General features: G+C 41.4%; 1 protein-coding gene across 5 annotated transcripts; it reads left to right on the top strand.

Annotated features, from left to right (window-relative positions):
• The first annotated feature begins 580 nt into the window (after positions 1 to 580).
• On the top strand, positions 581 to 25766 carry LOC103722160 (ATP-dependent zinc metalloprotease FTSH 9, chloroplastic/mitochondrial). Of its 5 annotated transcripts, XR_005507610.1 has the most exons (19): positions 583 to 1448; positions 6055 to 6208; positions 6649 to 6741; positions 6908 to 6996; positions 8762 to 8885; positions 13157 to 13276; positions 14003 to 14053; positions 15181 to 15194; positions 15299 to 15346; positions 17251 to 17308; positions 19383 to 19508; positions 19587 to 19667; positions 22253 to 22382; positions 22628 to 22776; positions 22926 to 23207; positions 23285 to 23374; positions 23455 to 23508; positions 25224 to 25427; positions 25522 to 25766. XR_005507610.1 is itself a non-coding variant. In XM_039117503.1 (18 exons), exons 1-18 carry the CDS (start codon positions 841 to 843, stop codon positions 24337 to 24339), a joined length of 2304 nt encoding a protein of 767 aa, XP_038973431.1. In that variant the 5' UTR covers positions 581 to 840; the 3' UTR covers positions 24340 to 24831. The 5 variants fall into 5 exon arrangements, 4 of the variants coding, with proteins under 4 accessions (XP_038973431.1, XP_038973430.1, XP_017701919.2 ...); XM_039117503.1 differs by lacking the exons at positions 25224 to 25427; positions 25522 to 25766 and adding an exon at positions 24307 to 24831 and having other exon boundaries at positions 581 to 1448; XM_017846430.3 differs by having other exon boundaries at positions 582 to 1448; positions 25224 to 25766.
• The last annotated feature ends 109 nt before the right edge of the window (positions 25767 to 25875 follow it).

Raw genomic sequence — 25875 nt, forward strand, 5'->3', positions numbered from 1 at the left:
TAAATCTTGACTTTTACGTCAACTTTATCTTTTGTCACTTTGTTTTCTGCTGCTCCGCCTGATTCTTCTTAAATAAAGAGCTACCCCTGATCAAAATCTTATCAAGAGGGAAAACTTTTGATTTGATTGATCCATTTCGGATATCAAATAATAAAATTTAAGCTTGATTGCTAGGAGCGCGTTCTTCTAAAGAGTATAGCATTACACCACATATCTTGAAAAACTATCTATTTTTTATTAAAAAATATCATTTTAATCGGATATTATATGACCAAGTTACGACCTTCGAAAATTTATGTTGCGACTCAACTTTTTAATGTAGTTAATCTCGCTTCACTACATCAGCTGATATTTCTGCATCTTATTTCGTACGCTTCAACTGGAAGATGGAAGTATCTTGATTCGTTTCTAAAATTTTGAAATATTCGATCCCGGTTCGGTTGCCGCTGCTTGCTAACGACTGATATTTCTCTCAACGGGTCTAACCCGGATCATAAGAAAACCGGCTCCGATTTCAGCCACACCAATAAAAGTATCCCACTTTACTCGCCTCTTGTACCTGATCAAGGAGTCAACTAAGAAGAAGGTAGAGGGAAGGGGAACCACGCCGCTCGAGATAAGGTCCCTCCCCCAAGTCCCCCCCTCTCTCTATATCTCCTCCCTCACTCGATCCTGTGGCTAAAAATCCTCGAACCCTCCTTCCCTCTCCCTCCACCCCCCTCCCCCCGACCATCTTCTTGAGGTCACGAGGCGGAGAGCTCGAGAACCCGTTCTCGTCCGCCCCATATCCCTTCGATATTTTCCTCCGCTGCCTCCGCCGCCTCCGCCGGCGTCATCGCCATGTCCGCCCTGCAGGCCTCCCTCTTCCTCCGGCCCTCGCTGTTGCCACCCATATTCCGGCCTCCTAAACGCTCCTCCATTCTTCTTTCTGGCGCCATCCGCCGCCCCGACGTCTCCGGCGGTCTCTTCTTCTCTCCCCTCCCCAAATCCCTCTCCCACCGCCGCCTCGCCCCCGTTCCCCGCGCATTGCCGCAGGAGAACACGGATTCGGCGCGGGAACCCTTTTTGTCTGGCCAAGAATCGATCTTGGACTCAGATTACCCCCAAGGCTCCGACCTTTTGCAAGAAACCGGCGAGGAGGCGTCGAGAGGGGAGCCCGAGGCTGTCTTGGAGGTTGGGGCGGTCGGAGATAGGCAAGAACTGGAATTTGGTCGTCAGGTGGTGGAGAAGAAGGAGACGAGGAATAGATTACCGCTGGTGGCGTTCTTGCTTGGGGTGATGGCTTCGTTGAGGAGGGTTTTCGATGCTGTGATGATGTCGGAGTGGCTGAGCTGGTGGCCGTTCGGGCAGCAGGAGAAGAGGTTGGAACGCCTCATTGCGGAAGCTGATGCAAACCCTAGAGATGCCGCGAAGCAGAACGCTCTCCTTGCCGAACTCAATAGGCACAGGTTCGGTCCTTCCAAATCCCCCCCTTTTTTTTCCGCATCTCTCCCACCTATCTACTTCCACTGCTGATGGAATCTTTCTACCTGTTTCTCAGTTCTTTGCATGCAAAAGAAAGCATCTTTATTCGGCAATATCCCTACATAAAAATTGAATCGTTTTACTATGTGCTGTTTTGCTGGATATGTCATTTATTTAGGTGTCATCGTTGACCCTTTCTTGCTGAAAGTTGCCTTTTGGATTTCACCAATTGAAAATTGGTTGATGGTAGGTTATAGAACATTGTCAGACCTCCATGGATTATATCTTAGTCTCTGGAGCTGGCCCATCATAGATGGTTTAAGGTTAGGGTAGTTTTCCGAGGTATATGCATACGTGTACTATGATTTTATGAACTGTATTATCCAAGATTCGCCGTCTCGGTACTGGATCCCGTATCGGTGCCACACTAGCCTATTATCGGCGTAGTACGATATAGGAAATTTTTTTTGCTACATCACCCAGGTACCGGTACCGAACTGGTACGGTACGGTATGCCCCATACCGTCCGGTTTGGGCTGGTATGGTGTACCTCCCATTATGCAAACTTCACTAACATCTTGAAGAATAGTTAATCCTAACAACACAAGTCTTTTCATTTTTTTGTTAATCCTACCCTAAGAATAGTTAATCCTACCCTAGTATCTACTTTGATATCATTGTTGTAAAATAAATTGTTGTGGTTGAAATCTGGCCTGAGGGTGACCATGCCGGGGGAGTCGGAGGAGCCGCCGGTCGGGTCGGAGAAAGGGTGCCACCTCCCGTGCGTCGGCGTACCTGCACAAAGCGTCACCGGTGGATTTCGGTGAGGGCCCTCCGATGCTTAAGTTAGCGTGGAGTTTTTGATGGCCAAAAGGTCTCCAGGCATTACCTGATGACGACTACTTATAATCCCTGTAGAGGTGCCCAGGTGGCGGAGGTATGGCATGTCCTCATCGTGAGAGGAGATGGCGTTTAGCCAGATGGCATGTAGTCAGGGCTTGCTTGAGGCACACGGTGTAGGCCATTTTTTTGAACGGTATGACGTTGACAGAGGTGGCAGGGTATGATCCTTGACAATAAGGCATGGCCGTTGGTTGACATGTCGTGGAGTGGCCAGCAAGCAAAGCATGACGCGGTGAGGTTGTAATGCACGACCATGTGTGCGGGCGTAAAAGCGCGTGTGGGTGTGCACGTGAATGCGACTGTGGGCGAGGCCGAACTCGCTTGGGGGCCGCAGTATATACTTAGCGAAGTCAGCTCGACTAGTACTGAGGTCGGGCCGACTTGGGGGTCGCGACATATGTTTGGTGAGGTCGGCTCGGCGGACTTTGAGGTCGGCCCAACCTCCTCGGCTCTTAGCTGACTCTGCAAGGCGCCCCCACTCAAATCGGGATGCCATTGATGGGGCCTCTCCGGCTCTTAATTGACTCTGCAGGGCGTCCTCACTCAGATCGTGGCGCCATTGCCTACGGTCGAAGGTGTCGTCGTAGATACCTGGTGCCCTGAGCTCGGGTCAGAGCGCGTCGTTGAGGATACTTGGCGTCCCGAGCTCGGGTTGGGGTACGTTGTTGAGGATACTTGGCGCCTTAAGCTCGGGTTGGGGCGCATCGTCGAGGATACTTGGCGCCCCGAGCTCGGGTTGGGGCGCATCGTCGAGGATACTTGGCGCCCCGAGCTTGGGCCGGGCCGTATCGTCGAGGATATTTGGCGCCCCGAGCTTGGGCCGGGACGTCATTATAAGCACCGAAGGAGGTTGCAAAGTTGGTGCAGAGCTCACTGCTCCTAAGCTCGTCCGCTGGGGCACTTCAGGCGCCCAGGTCGAGCATCAGGTCTGCTTCGAACCCTTTTGCGAGAACTGAGCTTGGGGTCCCCTTCCACACTGTAGTGTGCTGGGGGGCCTTTTAGGTAGAAGGTCGTCATGTGCTTTGGCGCCTTCTTGCCTTGTAGATCTCTGTAGACTTTAACTGGAGCGCTTGATTTAAGCTCGGTCGCCCTCAGATTTTTTTTTTGAGGCCGAGGTTGAGGGAGCCTTTTCAACTCTTGGTAGATGTTGCAGGGCGCCCCCACTCAGATCGGGGCGTCATTATAAACACGGGCAGTCGACGGGGCCTCTTCGGCTCTTGGTCGACGCTCAGGGCGTCTGCGGTCTCGGCTCTTAATTGACTCTGTAGGGCGCCCCCACTTAGATCAGGACGCCTGCGGTCGATGGGCTTCTTCGGCTCTTAATTGACTTTACAGGGCACCCCCACTTAGATCAGAGCGCTTGCGGTCGATGGGCCTCTTCGGCTCTTAGTTGACTCTGCAGGACACCCCACTCAAATCGGGGCGCCTGCGGTTGATGGGGTCGTCGTATGTCGTCGAGTGTCGTCGAATGTCGTCGAATACTCCTGCGATCGTGGGAGCTCTTTGGCTTGCGATCGATACAACGCAGGGAGCCTCGAGCTCGGGGCGGGGCGCGTCGTCGTAGATACTTGGCGCCCCGAGCTCGGGTCGGGGTACGTCGTCGTAGATAAATACCTGGCGCCCCAAGCTCGGATCGAAGCGCATCGTCGTATGCTCCCGTGGTCGCGGGAGCTCTTTGGCTCGCGATCGATACAACGCAAGGCGCCCCAAGCTTGGGCCGGGGCGCGTCATCATAGATGCCTGGCGCCCTGATCTCATCACGAAGCTGCTAGCAGTCCTCCATATCATGGATGTGCTCTCTATGGAAGTGGTAGTATTTGTTCGAGCGCTTTCGCGACTTCGATGGTCGCATCTTCGATGGGGGTTGGAGGTAGCCGTGATCCTCGATCTCCATGAGGATCTCTGTCCGGGTGGATGTGAGGGGCATGTACTTCCCAAACTTCTGAAGGGGAGCGTACTTCTCAGGCTTTTGGAGGGGAGACCTCGGGCGAGCCGGGCTCTTGGGCCGAGGAGGATCTCTCTTGTGCCGGAGGGATCTACTCCTTGGTTGGTCGCACTCCCTTTCGTTGGCCATCGTGCGTCACGTGGGAGGGGAATGACATCGCGAGCACCGTCCTGAGGACTCGCGCCCGTGAGGAGGGTGTGCGGGCCAGGCTACTGCCTGCTGGAGGCCTTGAATGGCCGCAGTGAGTATCTGAATTTGTTGAACGAGCAGCTTAAGCTACTCTGGCTGGACTTGAGGAGTTTGGTCCGCTGGTGCAGGTGCCGCAGTGGGTGGACTTTGAAGCGAGTTGGCGGAAGTTGGTACCTAGCGCCTCGATGCATTTGGAGCTCCGTGACTCCTTGCCTCATGATCACGACTCAGACTCTTCCTCTGGCGCCATATGTTGTGGTTAAAATCTGGCCTGAGGGTGATCACGCCGGGGGAGTTGGAGGAGCCGCCGATTAGGCCGGAGAAAGGACGCCGCCTTCTGTGCGCTGGCGTACCTGCACAAAGCCTCACCGGTGGATTTCGGTGAGGGCCCTCCAATGCTTAGGTTAGCGTGGAGTTTTTGTTGGCCAAAAAGTTTCTGGACGTTACCTGATGAGGGCTATTTATAGTTCCTGTAGAGGTACTCAGGTGGCGGAGGTATGGCCTATCCTTATCATGAGAGGAGATGGTAATTGGCCAGGTGGCATGAAGTTAGGGCTTGCTTGAGGCACACGGTGTAGGCCATTCTTGTGAACGGCATGGCGTTGACGGAGGTGGCAGGGTATGGCCCTTGACAGTAAGGCATGGCTCCTGATCGACATGTTGAGGAGTGGCTAGCAAGCAAAGCATGACGCGGTGAGGTTGTAATGCATGGCCACGTATGCGGGCATAGAAGCGCGCGTGGGTGTGCACGTGGATGCGACCATGGGCAAGGCCGGGCTCGCTTGGAGGCCGCAACATATACTTGGCAAAGTCTGCTCGACGAGTACTGGGTTCGGGCCGACTTGGGGGCCGTGACATATGTTTTGTGAGGTTGGCTCGGCGAACTTTGAGGTTGGCCCAGCCTCCTCGGCTCTTAGTTGACTCTGCAGGGTGCCCCCACTCAGATCGGAGCGCCATTGCCTGCGGTTGATAGGGCCTCTTCGGCTCTTAATTGACTCCGCAGGGCGCTCCCACTCAGATCGGGGCACCATTGCTTGCCGTCGATGGTATTGTCGTAGATACCTGGTGCCCCGAGCTCGGGTCGGGGCGCGTCGTCGAGGATACTTGGCGCCCCGAGCTTGGGTCGGGGCGCGTCGTCGAGGATACTTGGCGCCCCGAGCTCGGGCCGGGACGTCATTATAAGCACCGAAGGAGGTTGCTGCGGATCACGGTAGCGGAGAGATCTGGCCGAGGTCGGCTTAGCCTTTGGCAGAGTCCGAGATCGGACTAGCTCTTAGCGGGACCGAGGTTTGGCCTGGCTGGTGTTGAGGTCTACTTGGCTGGAATGGGGTGGTTCTATGTTGGAGCAGGACGATCCATTTTCTCTCCCATCAGAAATGCTCAGTTTGTAGGATGTCACAAATTGGATTTTTTTTCCTCTAGAAGATTTTTGCACTTGTTCTACAATGCTAAACGCTTGTGCCTCTAGATAGCTCTTCTGTCTTTTTCTTAGCAAGCAATCAAAACTTTGGATGTTATCATGGATTTATCTCATTTGTTTGGATTTTTTGCAGTCCTGAATCAGTCATCAGACGTTTTGAGCAAAGGAATCATGCAGTAGATAGTAAAGGAGTTGCAGAATATCTTCGAGCTCTTGTTGTCACCAATGCTCTCGCAGAATATCTTCCAGATGAGCAATCTGGAAAGCCTTCCAGTCTCCCAACACTGGTAGTGTTAAGCTCCTCTTTGTGTTATTATTTTGTTGTCTCATGTATATGTTCACTTTGTTGAGCATCTCTTTATTGTATCATCTTACATCATTCATGTTCTTTGGATTGTTAGCATTCCATTCCTGGTATCCTCCAAATTTCTACTAGTTATAATCTTGTAATCTTGCTATATTGTCAGGACGCTTCTTAAAAACATATAATATAATGACACTGAATTATGTTTCTTCAACTCAAGAATATAGAGAGGGAAAACACAAGAAGGAACATTGATAACTCCAACAATCTTCCAGAAATTCTTCATTATTTCTAGAATTTCAATTGACTTGATTCTGAAGTCATTATAAGTTTGCTTCAATCAGTGAACATGAGAGTTGGCTACATGTGGGGATTGCTGCTGCCAACTTTTGACTTTTAATAAAAATGTATTCATGTCAGTAGCTGCAAGAGTTGAAGCAACGCGCATCTGGAAATCAGGATGAGCCATTTTTGAACCCTGGAATATCGGAGAAACATCCATTGCATGTGGTTATGGTAAGTACATGTTAATAACTTTTGGTTTTGGATTATATGCTTAATGCTACCTGGATATAGAAAAGAAATATGAAAATGTTACCATACTTTCTTCCCTCTCCTGCTGTATTGTACTACTTTTCTGCAACTCTGCTGTTAACTTTCGGTCCTATATTTTACTCATCAGGTTGACCCGAAAGCATCAAGCAAATCAACACGGTTTGCTCAAGAACTTCTGTCAACCATCTTGTTTACTGTTGTTGTTGGACTGATGTGGTATGTTCTATTCATATTACCAAACCATATCATGTGTTTCTAGTGTATTTTAATAATAGAGTAGCATGTCCTTGTCCTGATTGAGTAACTTTTTTGAATCCTTTCTTGCCACAACATCTATGCGTTGGATCTTATGTTGATACATCTAGACGTAGAGTGTGAACTTTACATAAAAATAAATGTAAAGCAAGTCTTATTCTGTCAACTTAACTTTGTTATTCTAAATCCAAATTAGTTTATACCCAAGGCTATGTTCTATATAATTGAAATTGTCTCCATTAGATTTATCACTACATCCATTTAAGTCATCTCTGCCCTTTACTTTCCCATCTCCATTCTGCATCCAACGAGCTTATGAAACCATCTTAAATGTTGCCCCCTGCTTTATTTTTTGTTATTTGCAATTCCTAATCTTCCTTAAATAAACTGAGTTATATATCTACTTGTTACACTTTAGCACAATTTGCCTCAACAACCCCATTTTTTGCCATTGTCATCTTCGGCCCATGCTCTTCATTGATCACCTGACATTTTAGAACATCAGTAAATATATTTTATAATTGTTTTTTTTGAAATCCTGTACTTGTGAATGAAGATGGGAGGATGAGATTTGGAAGGCTACCACAAAAAAGCATGCAAACTGATGCAAAACAGATCTCTAGATGTAGACAATGAAAATAGTAACTGCAGAGCTAAGAATGCAAAGAAATTAAGGAAATAGATGTCATGAGATTCCTTAACCACAAGGATGGTAGGATAATGTGAAAGAATACCACAAGAAAGGTAAAAGCTTGAGGTTAAAACAAATGGATATAAGCTCATTGCCTTCTGTTATCGTACTTTGCTCTTTGAATAGACTATAGAGCTTGCAAAAGAGGGAAATTAGAAGCAGTTCAGTTAATCAGGATAAGGATATGACTTCAATCATTAGACTAGTCTGAGAAACTCAATAAAAACAAGATGATGCATTCATGTGTCAACCAACTTATGTCATTTAAATGTACTTTACATGAAGTCACTTTACAACTAATTGATCTTTATTTGCCTCTAGTCCTGTTGAAAAAAGTTGATTCTTCATGCATATGATGTCATTTTCTATGTTACCAAAATCACTGTTGAGTGTTGAATGTGTATGCCAACTGTCTGCCTGATGTGGTTTGGGCTTGGAATCCCTGGAGATTCAAGGTTGTCTTGGTGTGCCTATGCAAAGTAATTCTTATTTTTTCCACTGTCACAATTGCAACATGTCCCACTGTTCTTCTGGTTTAGTGGTTCAGTTTGTTCTGTTGTTATTGTGGAAGAATACTTTTCTTCTCTTGATATTTAATCGAGACAAGAGGAGAGACTTGCAAAAAGGAGCAAAAGAAAACATGCAAAAGAGTAAAACACGATGAGGAAAAAAAAGCAACCCAAATCCTTGCTGACCGTTAAGGCACATAGCAGCCAATTTATATTAAATGAGTTCCCACTCAATTCTGCTTTTATAGAAAAATGTAGGCATTGCATTGTGTCTGCTCTTTGATGTACTATGGTTAAACTTTTTGCTTTCAATGAGCACAGGATTATTGCAGTTATATGAGAGTACTTGGGCATGTTTATGTCATTCAATCTCTTAGTGTCATTTTTTAAAATCAGATTGTTAAAGCTGCTTACATATTTTTATGGGAATATTTACTTGAATATGATCTCTTATTAAGGCAAGCTTTCTTGCCTTGAATTCTTTGTTTGTAAGGATCTCTTAATTTTTATGATTTTTTTTTGTTAGGGTAATGGGTGCAGCTGCACTTCAAAAATATGTTGGCAGCTTAGGTGGTATAGGTACATCTGGTGTTGGTTCAAGTGCTACATATGCCCCAAAAGAGTTAAACAAAGAAATCATGCCAGAGAAGGTATCGTGGCTCTTTTGTGCCCATATTTGTTTTTATTTCATAAGTTTTACTAGTTTTTCTAAGTTCTGATATAAGAGTGCCCTAGTCTTCTCATTAAATTTTACCTTTAGTTCTAAGTAATCAACTGATTTTTTCAACATTTCTTGTTACTTGATTGGTTCATATTCAGCAGAAGACTAGATAAGCATTTTTTTTTTTTTTAATGGAGAAGGTGGCTTTATTTCTGTAAGCTCATGTGTGCAAGGACCATTGGGAAGCTACATATAATACTTAAAGTGGCAGAAGGACACACATACAAACAAAATGACACTGTAATACAACAAGGACCATAGATGCCATAAAATAAAATGGCACAAATGCAAAAACAGGACAACAAATATTCATGGACCATACAAATGCATGAGGAGTCAGCCCATGCCATGCATGACGAAGCCATGCCATAGTTCGCTTGGAGATAATGGAGACCAAAGGACTGTTGCAACAGAGGGTGGCAACATCGTTGAGGCTCTGATGAGTTGGGGTGGGCAGTGAGCAGGGTTTTAAAAAAAAGGCCCTGAGCCTGAAGGTTAGGACCACCCTAGGGCACTTTAAGCTTCAACATGTCTTCCCCCCATCGAAAGCAAGCCCTTAGCCAGAAGTTGCCGGCAGTGAACTCAGCAGTCCAGTAGCAACATTGAAGGAGGGTGAAGGGGAAGCCATGGGCTAGTAACGCATGAGGGCAGCCCTCACCTTATCCACTGTTGCATTTTGAGTTGGTCATTCCTCGGTCATCAGGGTGTATGGCCTTTAGTCTATGAAGGTGCTGGAGTTTAGATCATCGAGTCTAGTGGTCGACCTCGTGGCCCTTGATCAACCCTAGCCAAGATTTTAAATCCCATGAGACGACGCTATCATAATTTGCCTATGGAATGGGGTGCATCGTCGTCCCGCGGCATTCTAACACTTGGGACAGGGTATGTCCAAAGACTATGTAGATCGGGATGCTGGGACAATGGCAGGATAGTCCTGTTATGACACTTGGGACAGTACCTTGTGTCGGTATCTTATAGGACATCCCATCGGAATTTGAGATTTGAGACCATGGCCCTAGCCTCCCAGCCATGTGGGTTAGAAACAATGGGGGCTTACGATCCATCCTAGTGGCCGGAACCGAAGCAGAAAACCTTGAGTGTAAGACTTGGTCAAGGCATGGCTAATAGTTTTGCCTTTATCCTGTACAACTGATTGAGAAATCATGGTGGATCTATGGCTCTTATTAGCTTCATTAGTCGGTCGATCGAGCATAATCGAACCGGCACACCTTTGATTTTTGCTTCATTATTGACTTCCCAATTGAATCTTGGACAAACGGACCCATGTCCATGACTTGAGCCTAGGTGGGACCAAGTCCATAGGAAGTATGAGCCCGATGAAGTCGTCGTTTATACTACCATTTGGCCAACTGTGGTTGTCAAGGAGGCATGCCATGCTATGCCACACATCACCTAGAGAGGAGGATGCATCACCTTGCTCTACTGAGTGCACTGTGCAAGTCACTGGGCCATGCGACCTAAGTGATGCTCGAGGCAACTCGGGTTGTGACTTGGAAGATCATGGCTGTGTCACCACTTTCTCCCTTCGATCAAGAACTTGCCTCATGACCAACCACAACCCAAACAAGCGCTAGGGAGGACTAGCGGTCGTAGGCTGAGTTCCCGCTGAAGAAGACGAGGCTTACTGCTTTGTTGAAGTGGAGTGTATTCTCAGCCATAACCACCTTGCTGGCTTGGCCTTCTAGGTGGGGTGGTTGCCATGATCGTGACTAAGACAGCCACAACCAAGCCAATTACATCGACATTCTCATAAATGAGTTGTTGCCATGCACCAGTCATCAACATGCCCATTTGGATGCCGAGCACGATGAGACGGATAGATCAAGATGAACAGTGAATTGTGTGAGTTAATCAGAGTAATTGGCTCCATTAACATAGCTTTGAGTGCATGGGTCCATGCACAAGGGGCGCCAATAGTCGAGGCAATGTTCATGGTGGTGGTCTTGTCCAAGTATTCTCAGGGGAAGGCTGGAAAACACGTCCAAATGACACCCATCTTCATAGTGTCTAGGGTTGGAATGAAGTTAGGTTGCCAAGTCTCTAGTGCAAGCATGTGGCTGGCAACTAGCCAAGGTCTTGCTGCCCGAACAAGGAACCTATCTTGCTTCAACACAAACTAGAAGGTAAGGATTGCTCCCAGTGCCAATAGCAGTTGAAAACCGTTGTCGAGGTTCCACGTTGCAATCAGTTCACAAACGATGATCATTGTCATTGAAGGTGGTTGCCTTGTTGAACTTCGCCTGTAGATGCTTAATGTTGGTTGGTATCAGAGTCATGGTATCAGAGTCATCATCTCTTGCCATCTTTTTGGACCACCCCTAGCCATGCTAGCCCATGACTTCTATGAGGCGCCATTCCCCGTCACCTATTTCTCGAATCCTAGTTGAGGTGATGAATCCTCATGCACCTGTTTACCTAGTTGGGTAGAGGATGCCTGGCGATTGGCTAGGTCCTTGTGCCACACACCTTCCATTCCTAATCGCTCGTATGAGTTGCCATCAGCCCACTCCTAGAAGAGACATAGGCATTACTCTATTTATAGTTAAAATATTATATATTTAGTTTTAGGGAACCTTATGGTGCATTCTAGTTTAGTCTTTGTAACAAAAATTTGAAAACCATAAAATTCACAAGATATAAAGTTCTGTCATGCAAAAACAATTAATGGTGCTGGTCTAGAAGCTCCTTTTGTGTTGGATCAGTACACATTTTTCTTCTTATGGAGTAGGAATTATTGAGAAAAGCACATGGATCCAAAAATACTATAACGAACTTCTTGGAAAATCGTAGTGAGTTCTCTATTTTATTGGAAATGATTGTTAATTGATCCTATTATTACACATTGTTGAAACTTTTGAGTACAAACAAATGAGTGGATGAAGAAATTTGACTACCAACTAATAATAATGCGACAACCGGCCCTTTTAGTATTGAGAACTGATGGACAAAAGTAAACCACCTTTATTATTACCATACCATCCCTTGTAAATTATTACTATGTTCTAGGTCTGAGTTCATATCATCTTGAATCTTGTTTTGCAAACCTATTAATCTTAGAGAAAAAAATTTTGCTCCAAGATTTCGATTCCCCCCCCCCCCCCCCAAAAAAAAAAAAAAAAAAAAACTCAGAATATTCTTTAGTCTCCATGCCGTCCATCTAAATAAGTGAAAAAGGAGAAATATCTTGTGCTTCCAGCAATTTGGGAGCATTGTATTATGCTTTTCATGCTGGCATTTTGGTAAGATTTGGGTATAATTTGGTAACATATTTATATCTAATGGTGGAAGAAGTTGGCAACATTGTTACATATGATGGGAGAAATTTTTACGAACTAATCTTTATAAATTACGTCATATGTTGTCAGTGATTGTTATGCATTATATTGTCAGAAAGCATCTCATGCAAGGAAGGTTGTACGGTGTTGAACCACCCGATTCGGGGCAGATTGGGGGTGGATCAGAAGGATCCGCCCCTTGGTTCTAGAAATTGGCAAGGGAGGGTGAGGGGGAGAAGGAAAGAAAGAAAAAGAGAGAGGGAGGGAGGAGAGAAAGGGAGGGAGAGACAGGGAGGGGGCGGCATAGAGAGAGGCCGAGGGAGGGGGAAGAGAGGGCTTTCACGACATTGAAGCCCTCTCTCCTTCACGGCGTCGGAACAGGAGCTTTAGCCCTTTTTTTCTTGATTTTTTTTTAAAGTGAAGTTGGTAAAGACTGCCGACTTGACTTAAAAAATTTCAAAAAGCCCCCTTTTTGATTTTTTTTTAAAGTGAAGTTGGCGAAAAGAGGAGAAGCCCTTGCTTTGTTTCGAAACAGGGACTCTGCTCCCTTTCCGATGCCGCGGAAAAGAGAGGGCTTTTGAAGCCCTCTTTTTTCCCTCCCTCCACATCTCTCTTTTCGCTGCCCTCTCCCTCCCTTCCTCCCTCTCTCTTTTTCTCTCTCTCCTCTCTCCCCCTCCCTCCACCTCTCTCTCTCTGCCGCCCTGCCCCGCTCTCTCCCTTTTCCTCTCCCTTGCCAGTTTCCCTTTATTGGTACATGCCGGAATGGCACGACATGGTACCGTATTGTACTATACCACTGGCCTACTAGCATAACTGCCGGTTCTGGTACTGTGGACCATGATCTCATGTTTTGTTAGAGTTTTATTTATGAAATGTTCTACATCTTGTGTAACTTCATGCGCAGAATGTGAAAACCTTTAAAGATGTTAAAGGGTGTGATGATGCAAAGCAAGAGCTTGAAGAAGTGGTTGAGTATCTCAAAAACCCAACAAAGTTCACTCGCCTTGGGGGAAAATTACCAAAGGTTTGTCAGCTTTAATCCTTTCACCATTGCTCTATTTCTTTCTGCATCATGCATATCTATATATTTTTTAGAATAAAATGCTTAAAATAATCATCATTAAAGACTTATTCTTTTGATTCTAACATCATAATGGTTGTCTTCGAGATTTCTATGCTTTGTATGTGACTATGGGAGGCATCACCTTGTCATTGATTATTTGACTTAAATTCAGCTAATAACTTTGTAAAGATGAATCACTTTCAGTGTCAGCTACTCTGGAAGAGAATTAAGGACATGAAGGACTTTGAACTCATTAGACATATATCTAGCGTACATGATATGGCGCTAAACCTCTGTCTTATGTCTTGAAATCACTGGTCATTTCATGGTTGCTCACAAATTTAATGATCTAAAAGTTAAAAAAATGTAAAAACTAAAAACATAATTCATCAAAAATCAACAATGATTTTTTTCGTATGGAATGAAGTTGTATGCTTCAAGTCTGTGCAGTCATGCTAAAACATGTTTTGTAATATGTGATCCTTTTGGTGTCTTGTTAGCAAAACTCGTATTATTTGATAATGCATTTTCTTATATATAGTAAGGTGCTCTATCTGTCAATGATATCATTTAGATTATTGGCATGTTATGCATGAGCATTCAATTCTGAAAGATATAAATGCTGTCTGTTTTATTCTCTTTTCACTTTATATGAGCCTAAATTGCCTAATAAATGCTGTTTTGTAGGGAATTCTTTTGACTGGTGCACCTGGAACGGGAAAGACTTTGCTTGCTAAGGTGAGGTTATGCATGTAAAAGTACACAAGCACAGACATAGAGACACACACATACACGTAGTTACATTATTATCAAGGTGCAACTTCTCAAAACTTATTTGGCATTTTAGAATATTTATATTCATTACAACTTAGGTGTTTTTATGATAAATAGAATAATTCCTTGTGTAATCTTTGTTCTTACTTGCATTGCCCATTCAAGTAAATCTAATTCAAGCATTATACCTAGTTTTCCAAGATATGATGTGTTCACCTTTATATATCCTGGATAGAGGATATAAAACAATGGTTGCCGATGGGGTTAGGACAGGTTTCTTGCAGTAGAGAGGTGTCTAGCCATGTAGGTTGATTATCAGATGCCATATTTAAAGAATGACCAAGAGCCTCCGTATTTCCCAGTTTGCTAGTTATCAATATAATTCAGCAAAGACAAGTAGCTTGTATTTTTTTGTCCTTCCGGGGGCTATCTCTTCTTTGCTAATAAGATTTCCTTCATGATGGGATTCTAGAACACTTGGAAATTGTTGCAGGTGTTTCAGCTATAAATATGTTTAGCAGCACTTGATTTTGAGAACCGATTATTGCATGGACATAATATCCTTTTCTTATAATAAAGCCATAGAAATGAAATAAATCTTGTTGATTAGGTTTTGGCGTGAAGATATAGGAACATGGAGGCTAAAATTTTATACTGTTTTGATTTATGCCGAAAAGAGATGTTCACAAACTTGTTTGCATTTGTTTTGGCATATGATAGTTGTACTTTTGAATGCAGGTGGCATGCACCAATGCTCATAGACTAATATAATGAATCCTACTTGCCATTTTTCATGTTTTGGTATGGTTTTTATTGCAGAAACCTGATGTTGCTCCATCAACTTAACACCTCAAGCAAATGCCTCTACTGTCTTAGGTGGTGACTGTATTAGGCCTTATAACATATGGGTAGCCTCAAGGCTAATCTATGAACAAAGAAAAATGGAAAAAAAAGAAAGAAAAGGAATCCTTAGAGATGAAAGATTCATTTGTTCCTCACATGATTGTGTTCTAGTACTAGTTTTTGTTGGTTCCCTTTTTCCTTTTAGCAGTATGTTCTTCTGTTTATTAACCAGAGCTAATCTGCTTTAGGCTATTGCTGGAGAAGCTTGTTCTAATACTAGCTTCTGTTGGTTCCCTTTTTCATTTCTAGCAGCATGTTGTTCTGTTTATTGACTAGAGCTAATTTGCTTTAGGCTATTGCTGGAGAAGCTGGTGTGCCTTTTTTCTATCGCGCAGGTTCTGAATTCGAGGAAATGTAAGCCAACTACTTTTGCAACCATTTTACTTTCTTTTTTGCTTTGCTAATAATTAACATTTAAGTTACAAAATGACATGAAAGGACAGTTTGTAGAAACTCTGTCATGTTCGCTAATTGTAAACAACTCATCATGCATTTGTTGAGTTTATTTATCACTATCTGGTGCTTAATATCTTGTAGAATGTAGTCTCTGCAATTTACTGTATTTTCACAGGATTTTGCTTAGTCATTCCTTTTTTTTTTGCTTGATAACTGGCCTTAAGTTGTGGGTTTCCTGTGATCTCTGCTATGGAAGCTTGTTGATTTGTATTATATGAAGTTTAAGGTGTATGCTGTCTGTGAAGAATACTGATGGAGGAGAAGATTTGAATTATTAATTTTTAAGACCTGAAGTTTAGATGTAGATGTGGCCAAAATGTTTAGAGGCATGGATGCTAAAACTAAAAACTTAATTTTAGTGCTACTTGTATTTATTGTACTCTAAAATATAGTTAAAGTTTGGACCATAAGGGTGGTCAACAATGAGAAACTTTGTTAAGTGATGAGTTAGATCAGGGTCTTGATGGGTTTAAAATATTTGTGTGAAGCAAAGTAAAAACAAATAGGTTAACATGGAGTCTTTATGACCACAAACCTCCAGAGTTGCCCAAGAAATCATTATCAAGAAAGGAAGAAAGCTGCTATTGCCTTTAAATTAAAGAGGATAACTCCAAGAATTTTGTTGCAGCTTAAAAATGTGTTGGTTACAAGACTGTCTGGTAGAGTAGATTCATAGGTTTTTAATGCACTTTGCTATAGGGATTCTATTGCTGGCAGGAATTATTTTTATTCAAAAACCTTAAAAAGAACTATTGGTTTCTAAATGTGACCTTTCCTAAACCTGTACATGACAGTTTTGACTAAAATATTACTCTCAGCTACTCCTTCGAGTGCCTTTTGCACTTAGCGTCGGAAAGAGGTGCTTCTACAGCGAAGGTGCTAAAACCTAAAACTAGGCAAACTGACTTCGGAAACTTAAACGAATCAATTCCCACTTGACCCATTCTTCTGACTGCGCTAGCATCATCGGATACGGCAACAGAGATTCTTCCATCTCCGCTCTCTGGAGCGGGCTTGTAGACTATTGAATTCCAACTTCGAGCTCCTTCTACTCTAAACTACCGTGTGCCTATTTGGATTTCTCTCAAAAGCACTACTGTCCCAAGTTTCATGAGCAAACTAGGCTTATCGAGATTGATGTGTTATTTATTTATTTTTTTATTTGTGTGTGTGTGTGTGTCATCACTTCCTTTCCAAAGTGCTCTCTTCCGGCTTCAACTACTTCATTTTCCATCTTGTTCATGAATTCTAATATCAAGCAATGCTCTTTACACATTACTTTGTAAGATGAAACTTCAATTTGAACATGGGTAGTGGATAATTTTTTTCCTCTACATTGTGTGCCTGTGCTTTTGGTGGTGGGGAGGGGGTTTCTTAAGAGTATAACATAATTGTATCCTACCTAAATAATGTATTGGTCTATTTCCTCATAAGTGCATGACATGCATTATTGCATCTTTTCATCATTTGTTGTCTCATTAACAGACCCTCCTTAAAATTATATTTCTGGATTGTCTGTCACGGATAGATCATATGAATCAGTTCTGTATTGCTTCCATTGCAACTTCAAAAAAGTATATGACATCATTTGGTTCTCGAAATTATAGCCTCTTCAATTTGAGGCTTTTCGATATGTGGAGGAATTTGCAATTGGATTGCCTTTCATGATTTGCTTTTGTAAGATAGCTTTATGCTACTGCTATAAATATTTGGAAATAATTTTAATTTTGAAGAGATCATAAAATTGAATTTTTAATAATTTGTATTCATATAATCTTGTTACTGTTTGTCCCTTATGTTAGGTTTGTTGGTGTTGGTGCTCGGCGAGTAAGGTCCTTATTTCAAGCTGCTAAGAAAAAGGTAAATTTCTCTTTAGCACCTATGAATTGGTTTATTTGTTTATAAAGTTTGGTATTGTAATCTGTTACATATTATTAGCATGTCAAGTCAGTTGTAACAATTTGCATTGCTCAACTTTGATGCTGTGATTAATATCCTGCTTTTAAACTTCATGATGGGTGGACCCTGGTTGTCACATAAAAACAACTTTTATTGTCTCTATGCCTTCCTTCTTTCCAGTGGAGATTGGAGAATAATGGTGGGAACGCCACAAATTAGATTCATGTATCAAACACTTGGTAAACACTTCCCAAGGCTTGGATGACCCACCCTCAAATGGGAGGAAGGCAACCACAGGGCTATGGCCCAGTTCTCAGTAACTATAGACTTCCAGCAAATATAATCATGTACTACTTGTAGCATAGTGGTGCAATGTCTTCATCATGTCCACCCCACCCTGTTCTCTCTCGTTCTGTCTAATATGCAGGTTTTAGTATGGCTTTCCCCACTTTGCCCAACATGTTTTTTCTCAAGTAATCTCAATGCGGAGCTGATGTATTAAAAATTTCTACATGTTAAAATTCTACCCATAAATCAGTTAGTTTATGATTTTTCAACTTTGAGGTCATATAACCAAATTATTAAGCCCTCTCCCGAAAGACTGTTCGGCTTCCACAGATGATCTTTACCCAAAAGATTGTGGAACTTGATTTTCTCTCGATAGTTCTATCTATGTGAATCAAGTTTCCTTAGCTTTATGCATTCCTAAATGAATTTGATTCATCTGTAGTTTCTATATGGTTGTTTTAATTTGACTGCTCAACGTTTGTTATGGAATTTGATTAGGCCTTCTTGGTGGCTGTATTTCTTGTTTGCTTGATCTATTTCAGTCTGCAAGCTATGGTTGTTTTTATGTGGTTATTGGAAGGTAGTATAGACTATAGAGTAAGGTTCGTTGAGCCAGTACTGGGATCTGTATCAGTCGGTAATTAGCACGGTACGATATGGGTTCCGTACCATGTTGTTCCTGGTTGTACTAACAAAGGATGAGCCAAAGAGGGAGGGGGAGAGGGAGGAGAGAGGAAAAGAGAGGGAGGGAGGGGGGGGGGAGAGGCCGAGAGAGAGGGTGGGAGGCTAGAAGAGAGAGAGAGGCCGATGAGGGCTCCCTTCTTTCGTTTGTCAGTTTCGAAATAGGGGAGCCCTTATCGGTCTCTCTTTCGGCCTCCCCTTCCCTCTCTTTTTCTTTCTCTCTCCTTCTCTCTCCTTCTCCACTTTGAACTGAGGTAATGAATCATGCCGGTAGTGAACCGGTCCGGTACGTCCCGGTCCGGTCCGGTCCGTTCAACATAGTTCGAAAAACTATGGTATAAAGTAAGGTTTGCTATATTAATGCTTACTGTCTTGTACCAAGCGTACCAAATCAAACCAAACTCAATATTGGGGAGAGGGTTGCCAAGTTTTAGTACGCTAAACTGACCCCATATTGGGTGTGTACCCTCACTATACCAACATAATTCCGGTATGGGTATAGTTTTGAGATTGTGAATCTTTGTATATAGTATTCAGTGTAAAGAATTGTATTAGAAATCATGTGATGTTATATTTTAGGTAGCATATGGAGTGTTTGGTATAAAGAATTATATTAGAAATAATGTGTTGTAATATTTTCTTTTTCTTTTCCTTTCAACAAGAAAAAAGAGGAAAAAGTTGATTGAAGAGATTACTGTAAATGAAATCACCAATATCAATTTTAGAAATCTTAAGTTGTAATTTTTCATGGAGCCCAAATTGATTATGGAGCCCAAATTATGGTGTAAATGAATTATACACCAGATCTGAATATCTTCACTGTAATGAAGAATAGATGACTAACCAGACTACTTCTATTACATGACAATGAATGACAATGAAACCACCAGTTCTTTTTATCATTTGATAAAGGCCATCCTTCCGTACAATCTCTATGCCTTTTAGATTAATATCGCTTTGAGTGCATAGTTCTTTCCTTTCAATTTGTGTCATTAGGTTTAAGTGATTGGTTAATCCCAACAATTTTTTTATTAATTATATGCTGCATCTGCTTTTGTTAATATAGGCACCTTGTATCATTTTCATTGACGAAATAGATGCTGTGGGATCCACTAGAAAGCAATGGGAAGGGCATACTAAGAAAACTTTGCATCAGCTACTTGTTGAAATGGATGGCTTTGAGCAGAATGAGGTATGTTATACCTTATGCCTGTGCTACTCTCTGAAGTAACATGTCATCTGTGCCAACAGCTCTAATAATTGTATACAGGGTATTATTTTGATGGCTGCAACAAATTTGCCTGATATTCTAGATCCAGCATTGACAAGACCTGGTAGATTTGACAGGCATGTAAGTTCTTTTCTTATATGTTGGTTTCTTTAAATTCAAAATTGAAACTTCATTGGTTTCTGCAGCAAACAATTTGGATATATAATACTTGAAAAACAAGGACTCTTCTGCCAAAAGAATAAGTCCCTTGTCTGAGCTATTCAATTCAGGAACTTGCTAAAGATATTAATTAGTCAAGCACTTGTTATCTCTCTGCTGTGATATAGTTTTAACTTTGTCATATAAAGTGTACCCATGAGGAGATTGCTCCAGTTTATCGGTTACTCACCAAGTTGAAAACTTAATCTCATCAATGACCGGCAAAGCTTATTCTGGAAGTTATCCTGCCTCTTGTCTTTGAACCGGCAAAAATCAATAGAAAGATTCAAATTTCTGCTTCCACATACAGTTAGTGGCAATACAAATGCATGTTTTCTTACTCTTCTGCAAACTGTAAGTTAGATCATAACTACGGAAGAAAATTATGGAAGTATGATCATATATCTTTAGAAGAAATAATGTTTTCTGAAGGATAATTATTAACTCATTGGTTCATTGCAAATATTTATTATCAGTCTCTGATCAAACTTATGCTTTTTCATGGCAATTAATGGTAGAGCTGCATTGATCTAGGTTTACAATTAAGATTTTATGTTAACAGTGATCTTCAGAATTCAGGTCCAAATCTGGTCCATGTTCTCATGTCTCAAGTTGGTATTGTTGGTTGGTTTAGATTGGTTCGACTGGCCTTAAGGAAGAAATATTCCTACCTTGAGCGATAAACTAGGCAGCATTTGGATTTGCAGTTATGGTGACTGACATGGAGATCTTTATTATATGAATGGAAAAAACATGACTTGACAATTGTTGCTGAGTTGGTAAATAAGGATGGCTAACTTTCAAATTTCAAAGTATAAGATGCAAGTTTTGGTTGCTTCAGCTCCATAAAAACTTAAAATTGTTGTAAGCAACTGGGAGAAATGCTTTTCATTGCAGAAAAGTTCGCTCCTTTATACAAGCCTGACAACATAGGATTAATGTTATGATTGGATATTTGGCTTTCAGTCTTGTGCCTCAAAGCGGAGTGCAGTTCTCTAATACATTAAAGGCTTCTTGCGACATGCTCTCAAGATTTTGTGGATTGTACATTTTCAGTAAGGTGTGAGAATGGAAATAGCTGGAGGAATCATGGATCCTGTGTGTCGGGAAAAAGAGGGAGGTTTTCAAAATGAAGATAACGGAACATATTGGAACCGGCATATGAATGATTAGCTGGCAATTAGTTAAAAGGAAAATGTATCCCATGAGAGATGGTGAATGGGGATGTAAATGGATCTAGACAATCTGATTCAATTTGGTATTACTGTCTGATCTGGAACCAAGGGCAAATGTAGCTAACTGTTTGTTATAATTTCAGGTATAGACGGGTGCGTGGTTTGGAGTTCAGCTAAATTTTAATATGGACTTATAGTTTTAATATTTGAATATGGATAACCGTATATACTTATATGGATACAAATATGCTTATATGCTTCCTTTTAAAATCAACCTACCCTTTCTGCCAACATTTTATAAGCATAGGCCTACAAAAAAAGGCAGTCCCCGCACATTGGTAACCTGTGTATTAGATACCTCGGCAATCAGTATTTGCTGTCATTGGATGCGTCGTTAGTCAAATCTGATCATATTTGGTGGTGTTTACAATAAATACTGTTATCTCTCACATCCAATTTCTATCTGCATTTGCCTTTACCAAGTACATATGTTTTTGAAAGATTTGAATGATCCTGTGTTTGCATATGGCTCTATAATGCCAATATGAATGTGGATTTTGCATGTCTGTTCTGTGTGAACTCTATTTTCATGCCTAATAGTTAAGCATTATTTATTTGGATTAGCAGAAAAGGCTATACGTAATAAGCCAATCATTATTTCAAAGATGTTTGAAATAAGAAAGTGTGTTTAATGAGTAACAACCTTGAACTGAAGAGGAAATATTGAAGTGAGAATCAAGCATTCCGATGGTAGAATTGCATGAGGGGGCTTTCATGCTTTGCTGGTGGGTATTTTTGTTTACTTTGAGAGACGCTCCAGTTGTTTATGACATGGATATTAGAAATCTTATTAACATTTCAGTTTGGTGGATTATGTGGTAAAAATTTGTTGAGTTATTCATTCAGGTCGAGAGGGGTTCTTTAACTAGTTTGGTCAATAGACTATCTCTGTTGTAGCTAGTAATTGAATTTACCATGTATATAAGAGGAACTTTTCCGAGTATATCATAAGATGCTAAGTCATAATATATGTCTCTGTGGACTATGGACTTATTATTTTATCTGTCTAAAACAATCACTTGCTAAACTCATGGGCAATGCATATGCCCCTTTTGTCCCTTTGCTGATGTTGCAACTGCTTGAACGAGTATCTTTGAATAAGCACACCTGTGGACAAGTATATATGCATTAATTTTACAGGTTGAAAGAAGCAGTAGAATGCACACGCATGAAACATTATTGTTCTTTCATGCTTTTGGTTAAGATGTTCTTGCTCCTAGGCTTCTGTCTGAACTCTGAAGCACAACAGATTCTAATAAGATCTGCTTCTAGATTGTTGTTCCAAATCCTGATGTGCGTGGCCGGCAAGAAATTCTGGAGCTTTATTTAGAGGACAAGCCACTGGCTGATGATGTAGATATTAATGCAATTGCTCGCGGTACTCCAGGCTTCAATGGGGCAGGTTTGTTTTCTTAGTTTATTTTAACCCCAAAAAGTTTACCCTCCTTTTTTAACTCTAGTAACAAGTAATCACCAAATATTAAATTAAAAAGTAGCTTATTTCCTATTAATGCCTTGTTCTTGATCGGCTCTTTTACCCTTCAACAGCATGTCACTTTGCATTTGTTTAACTCATGTTAGGGATTTGTTATAGAAAAAAAAGAGACAATTAGACTAAGTTTTGAATTTTTTTGTCTTATTTGTTAGATCTTGCAAACTTGGTAAATATTGCGGCCATTAAGGCTGCGGTAGAAGGTGCTGAGAAGTTAACTGCGGCACAGTTGGAGTTTGCGAAGGACAGGATAATTATGGGTACAGAGCGGAAGACTATGTTCATAACAGAAGAATCAAAAAAGGTATGCATGCTATCTTCTTCTATCTTTAATGATGGCAGTGCCAGTCCTTTCTTGGAATTGCAGATATAATCTTTCTATGCCTTCTGTAAACTTAGCAGATCCATTAGAGTATTTATTAAAACTAACATCAACATAATTATCTTTGTTAGCTCACTGCTTACCATGAGAGTGGTCATGCCATTGTTGCACTCAATACCGATGGTTCTCATCCTATTCATAAGGCGACCATGATGCCACGAGGATCTGCCTTGGGGATGGTGACCCAGCTTCCTTCTCAAGATGAGACATCCATCAGCAAGAAACAGTTACTAGCACGCCTTGATGTATGTATGGGAGGGAGGGTTGCTGAAGAGCTTATCTTTGGTGAAGAATGTATCACAACTGGTGCAAGCAATGACCTCCAGACCGCCACTGAGCTTGCACAGTACATGGTATATTTTGCAAACTCTAGCAGTATTGATATTGCTTTTATCAATTATCAGTTTCTTAACTGATTGTTCTTTGTCAGGTGTCAACTTGTGGGATGAGTAATGCAATTGGCCCTGTGTATGTCAAAGAGCGATCAGGTTCAGAGATGCAATCACGAATTGATGCAGAAGTATGTGCTATGAAACTTCGTCATTTTCTAAGTCTAGCTATCGAACTTTTGTAAGAACCTCTTTTTATATACATATACAGGTTGTCAAACTCCTAAGAGAAGCTTATGACCGAGTTAAACAGTTATTAAAGAAGGTTTGTTTCTCAAGATCTATTGCTTGTTATGAAAATCCTAAAATTTTATAACTTTTTATGCAAATCCTAAACTTTTATAACGAGATGCATTTAGTTATTGCATGATTCCAACAGGATGACTTTTGCATATCCAGAAAATAATGCATTTGCTTCTGACCAACAATGATTTTAGTTTGATAGCGAGGCTATTCACCATTATGATGCTGTGTGACCAGAGGTGTGGATCTCATCATTGTGTTAATGTCTTTTGGTTTATGCTATATATTACATTTAATATATAGCATGAAATAGTTGGCTCCACAGTATTTCAGGGAGAGTTAGGTTATGCTCTGAGATTACATATTACTTCTTTGGATCCTTTTTTCTGCATTGTACAAGAGATGACTGTGTGAAGTTTCAAGGATGACAAGCCAGCAGTGAGTTAGAGGTAACTTCAACTCCAAAAAACATTAAGTTAGAGGTAGCAAAGTTTCCATTATTTGAGAGAGCACATGCTGGTATTGGTTGTATCAAGGTTCGAAAAGGCAGTCATAACAGGCATCTGTGAGGAATGAAGACCCTGAGAATTTTACATGTTTCTTTGGGAAGGAGAGTTTTACATGAATATGCCACTTACAAAGGGGGTTGTCATAGTGTTAGGTGTTCATTATTCTTCATTGTATATATTAGTTTGCAATACAAGATTAACATGCTTGCGTAACTAGTTTCATAGGTGCAGACTATTTTAGCTTTAGATTTTAATAATTTGTTACATCAAAAAAGTGATTATCTTTTGCTTCCTTTTTATGTGATAACAAGGATGAAGTGACATGGGCCAGACATCTCCAATAAATTTGAATGCATATGCTGGGATGCACCACCGGTATGCACTCAATGCATGTGAGGCTTAGCTGCAATTGGAAGACAATATTTGGGCAGTACACAACATATAATGAGAACCTAGTGCATAAAATTTCAGTTAACTAATGATCAGAATGTTTTCTATAATGGAATCTTACTGTGATTCTATCTCTGAACTCGTTAGGAAAACATGAGTTTGATATTAGTTTCTGCATGCCCATCCTCTCGAAGCTGCGAGGTAGTTCAGGATGACAAGCAGCCAGTTTCACTCCATTATGCAACATCTTGATTCACTTGCAAATTGAGTTGTACAAGCATCATCATTTAACATAAATAGCTGTTAGTTGTGGTGCCGATCTTACGGATTTCTAGATAACCTGTTTACATCTGTATAGATGAAGATTTTAGCTAGTTAAATATAAGTAGTATTAACTAAGAATCAACATGTGGAATTTATATTTGCTGTTGCTTTTGATGATGCAATCAGCAAAAATGGCTTTGTATGTTGAACTTGTTTTCCACCATAATCAGAAGAAAAAATTCTCAAATTGGTAAGGCATTAATTTTGCTTTATAACAGTATGATATGCAAATTACACAGTACATAGCGGTTTATCATACTATGTTTGTCTTGTTGGTCATTATTTTATTCATGATTGAGGTAATTATGTCTAAATACTAGGTCTTTTGTATTGTATTAAGGTAGTCTGATGTGTGATATAGAAGCTATTTGTAGTTGACGTTTAGCATCACCCTAGATCTGAAACTCCCTCTGTGCTCAAGTACCTGCCGAGTAGTTCTAGACTTTTCCTGTCTTGTCTTGTAGCTGCATTAGTCTCTCTCTCTCTCTCTCATGGTTTTTATTATTCTTTTCAGCATGAAAAGGCATTGCATGCGCTAGCAAATGCACTTCTTGAGTATGAAACACTCACTGCAGATGAAATCAAGCAAATCCTCAATCCATATCAAGAAGATCAACTTTTGGAGCAACAAGAGGAGCTTGCATTGACTTAGGCTAGTTATCATTTATGGATGTAGTTTTTCCTAACTGTAAAGCAGTGTACAGCAATGCAATCACAGGTAAACTATTAGAAGTTCTCTTATGTCATCTTTTGTGGGAAAAAATGGAGCTGGCTAAAAGGCATGAGGTGTACTTTTTTTTTTTTCCAACTAGCTTCCATTGGGAAGGAGCAGAGGGAAATTCAATTCTCACAGAAGGCTGTAATTTATCTCAATTCTGTTGATCAGAGCAGACCCAATTAAATATGGAAAACAGCAACTTTTGGAGAAAAGCTGGGTTCAACCACCAAACATTTTAGGTATTTTAAATCAAAGCTACATTGTAAAAAAACTTATATTTGGACTTGGAGATTCCAGCAATAGAAATGTTATTATTCCAAACAATTTGTTCTAGTAAAATCTGTGTAAGTGAATGTTACTGCTGTTGCATACAGTAGTTGGAATGGAGATCCACTTGGGCTCCTCGAACATAAGTTGAGCATGAACATCGTGTGGTTGAAGGCAACAT

This window comes from Phoenix dactylifera, unplaced genomic scaffold, assembly GCF_009389715.1.
Source record: "Phoenix dactylifera cultivar Barhee BC4 unplaced genomic scaffold, palm_55x_up_171113_PBpolish2nd_filt_p 000237F, whole genome shotgun sequence".
In the NCBI taxonomy this organism is placed as follows: Eukaryota; Viridiplantae; Streptophyta; class Magnoliopsida; order Arecales; family Arecaceae; genus Phoenix; species Phoenix dactylifera.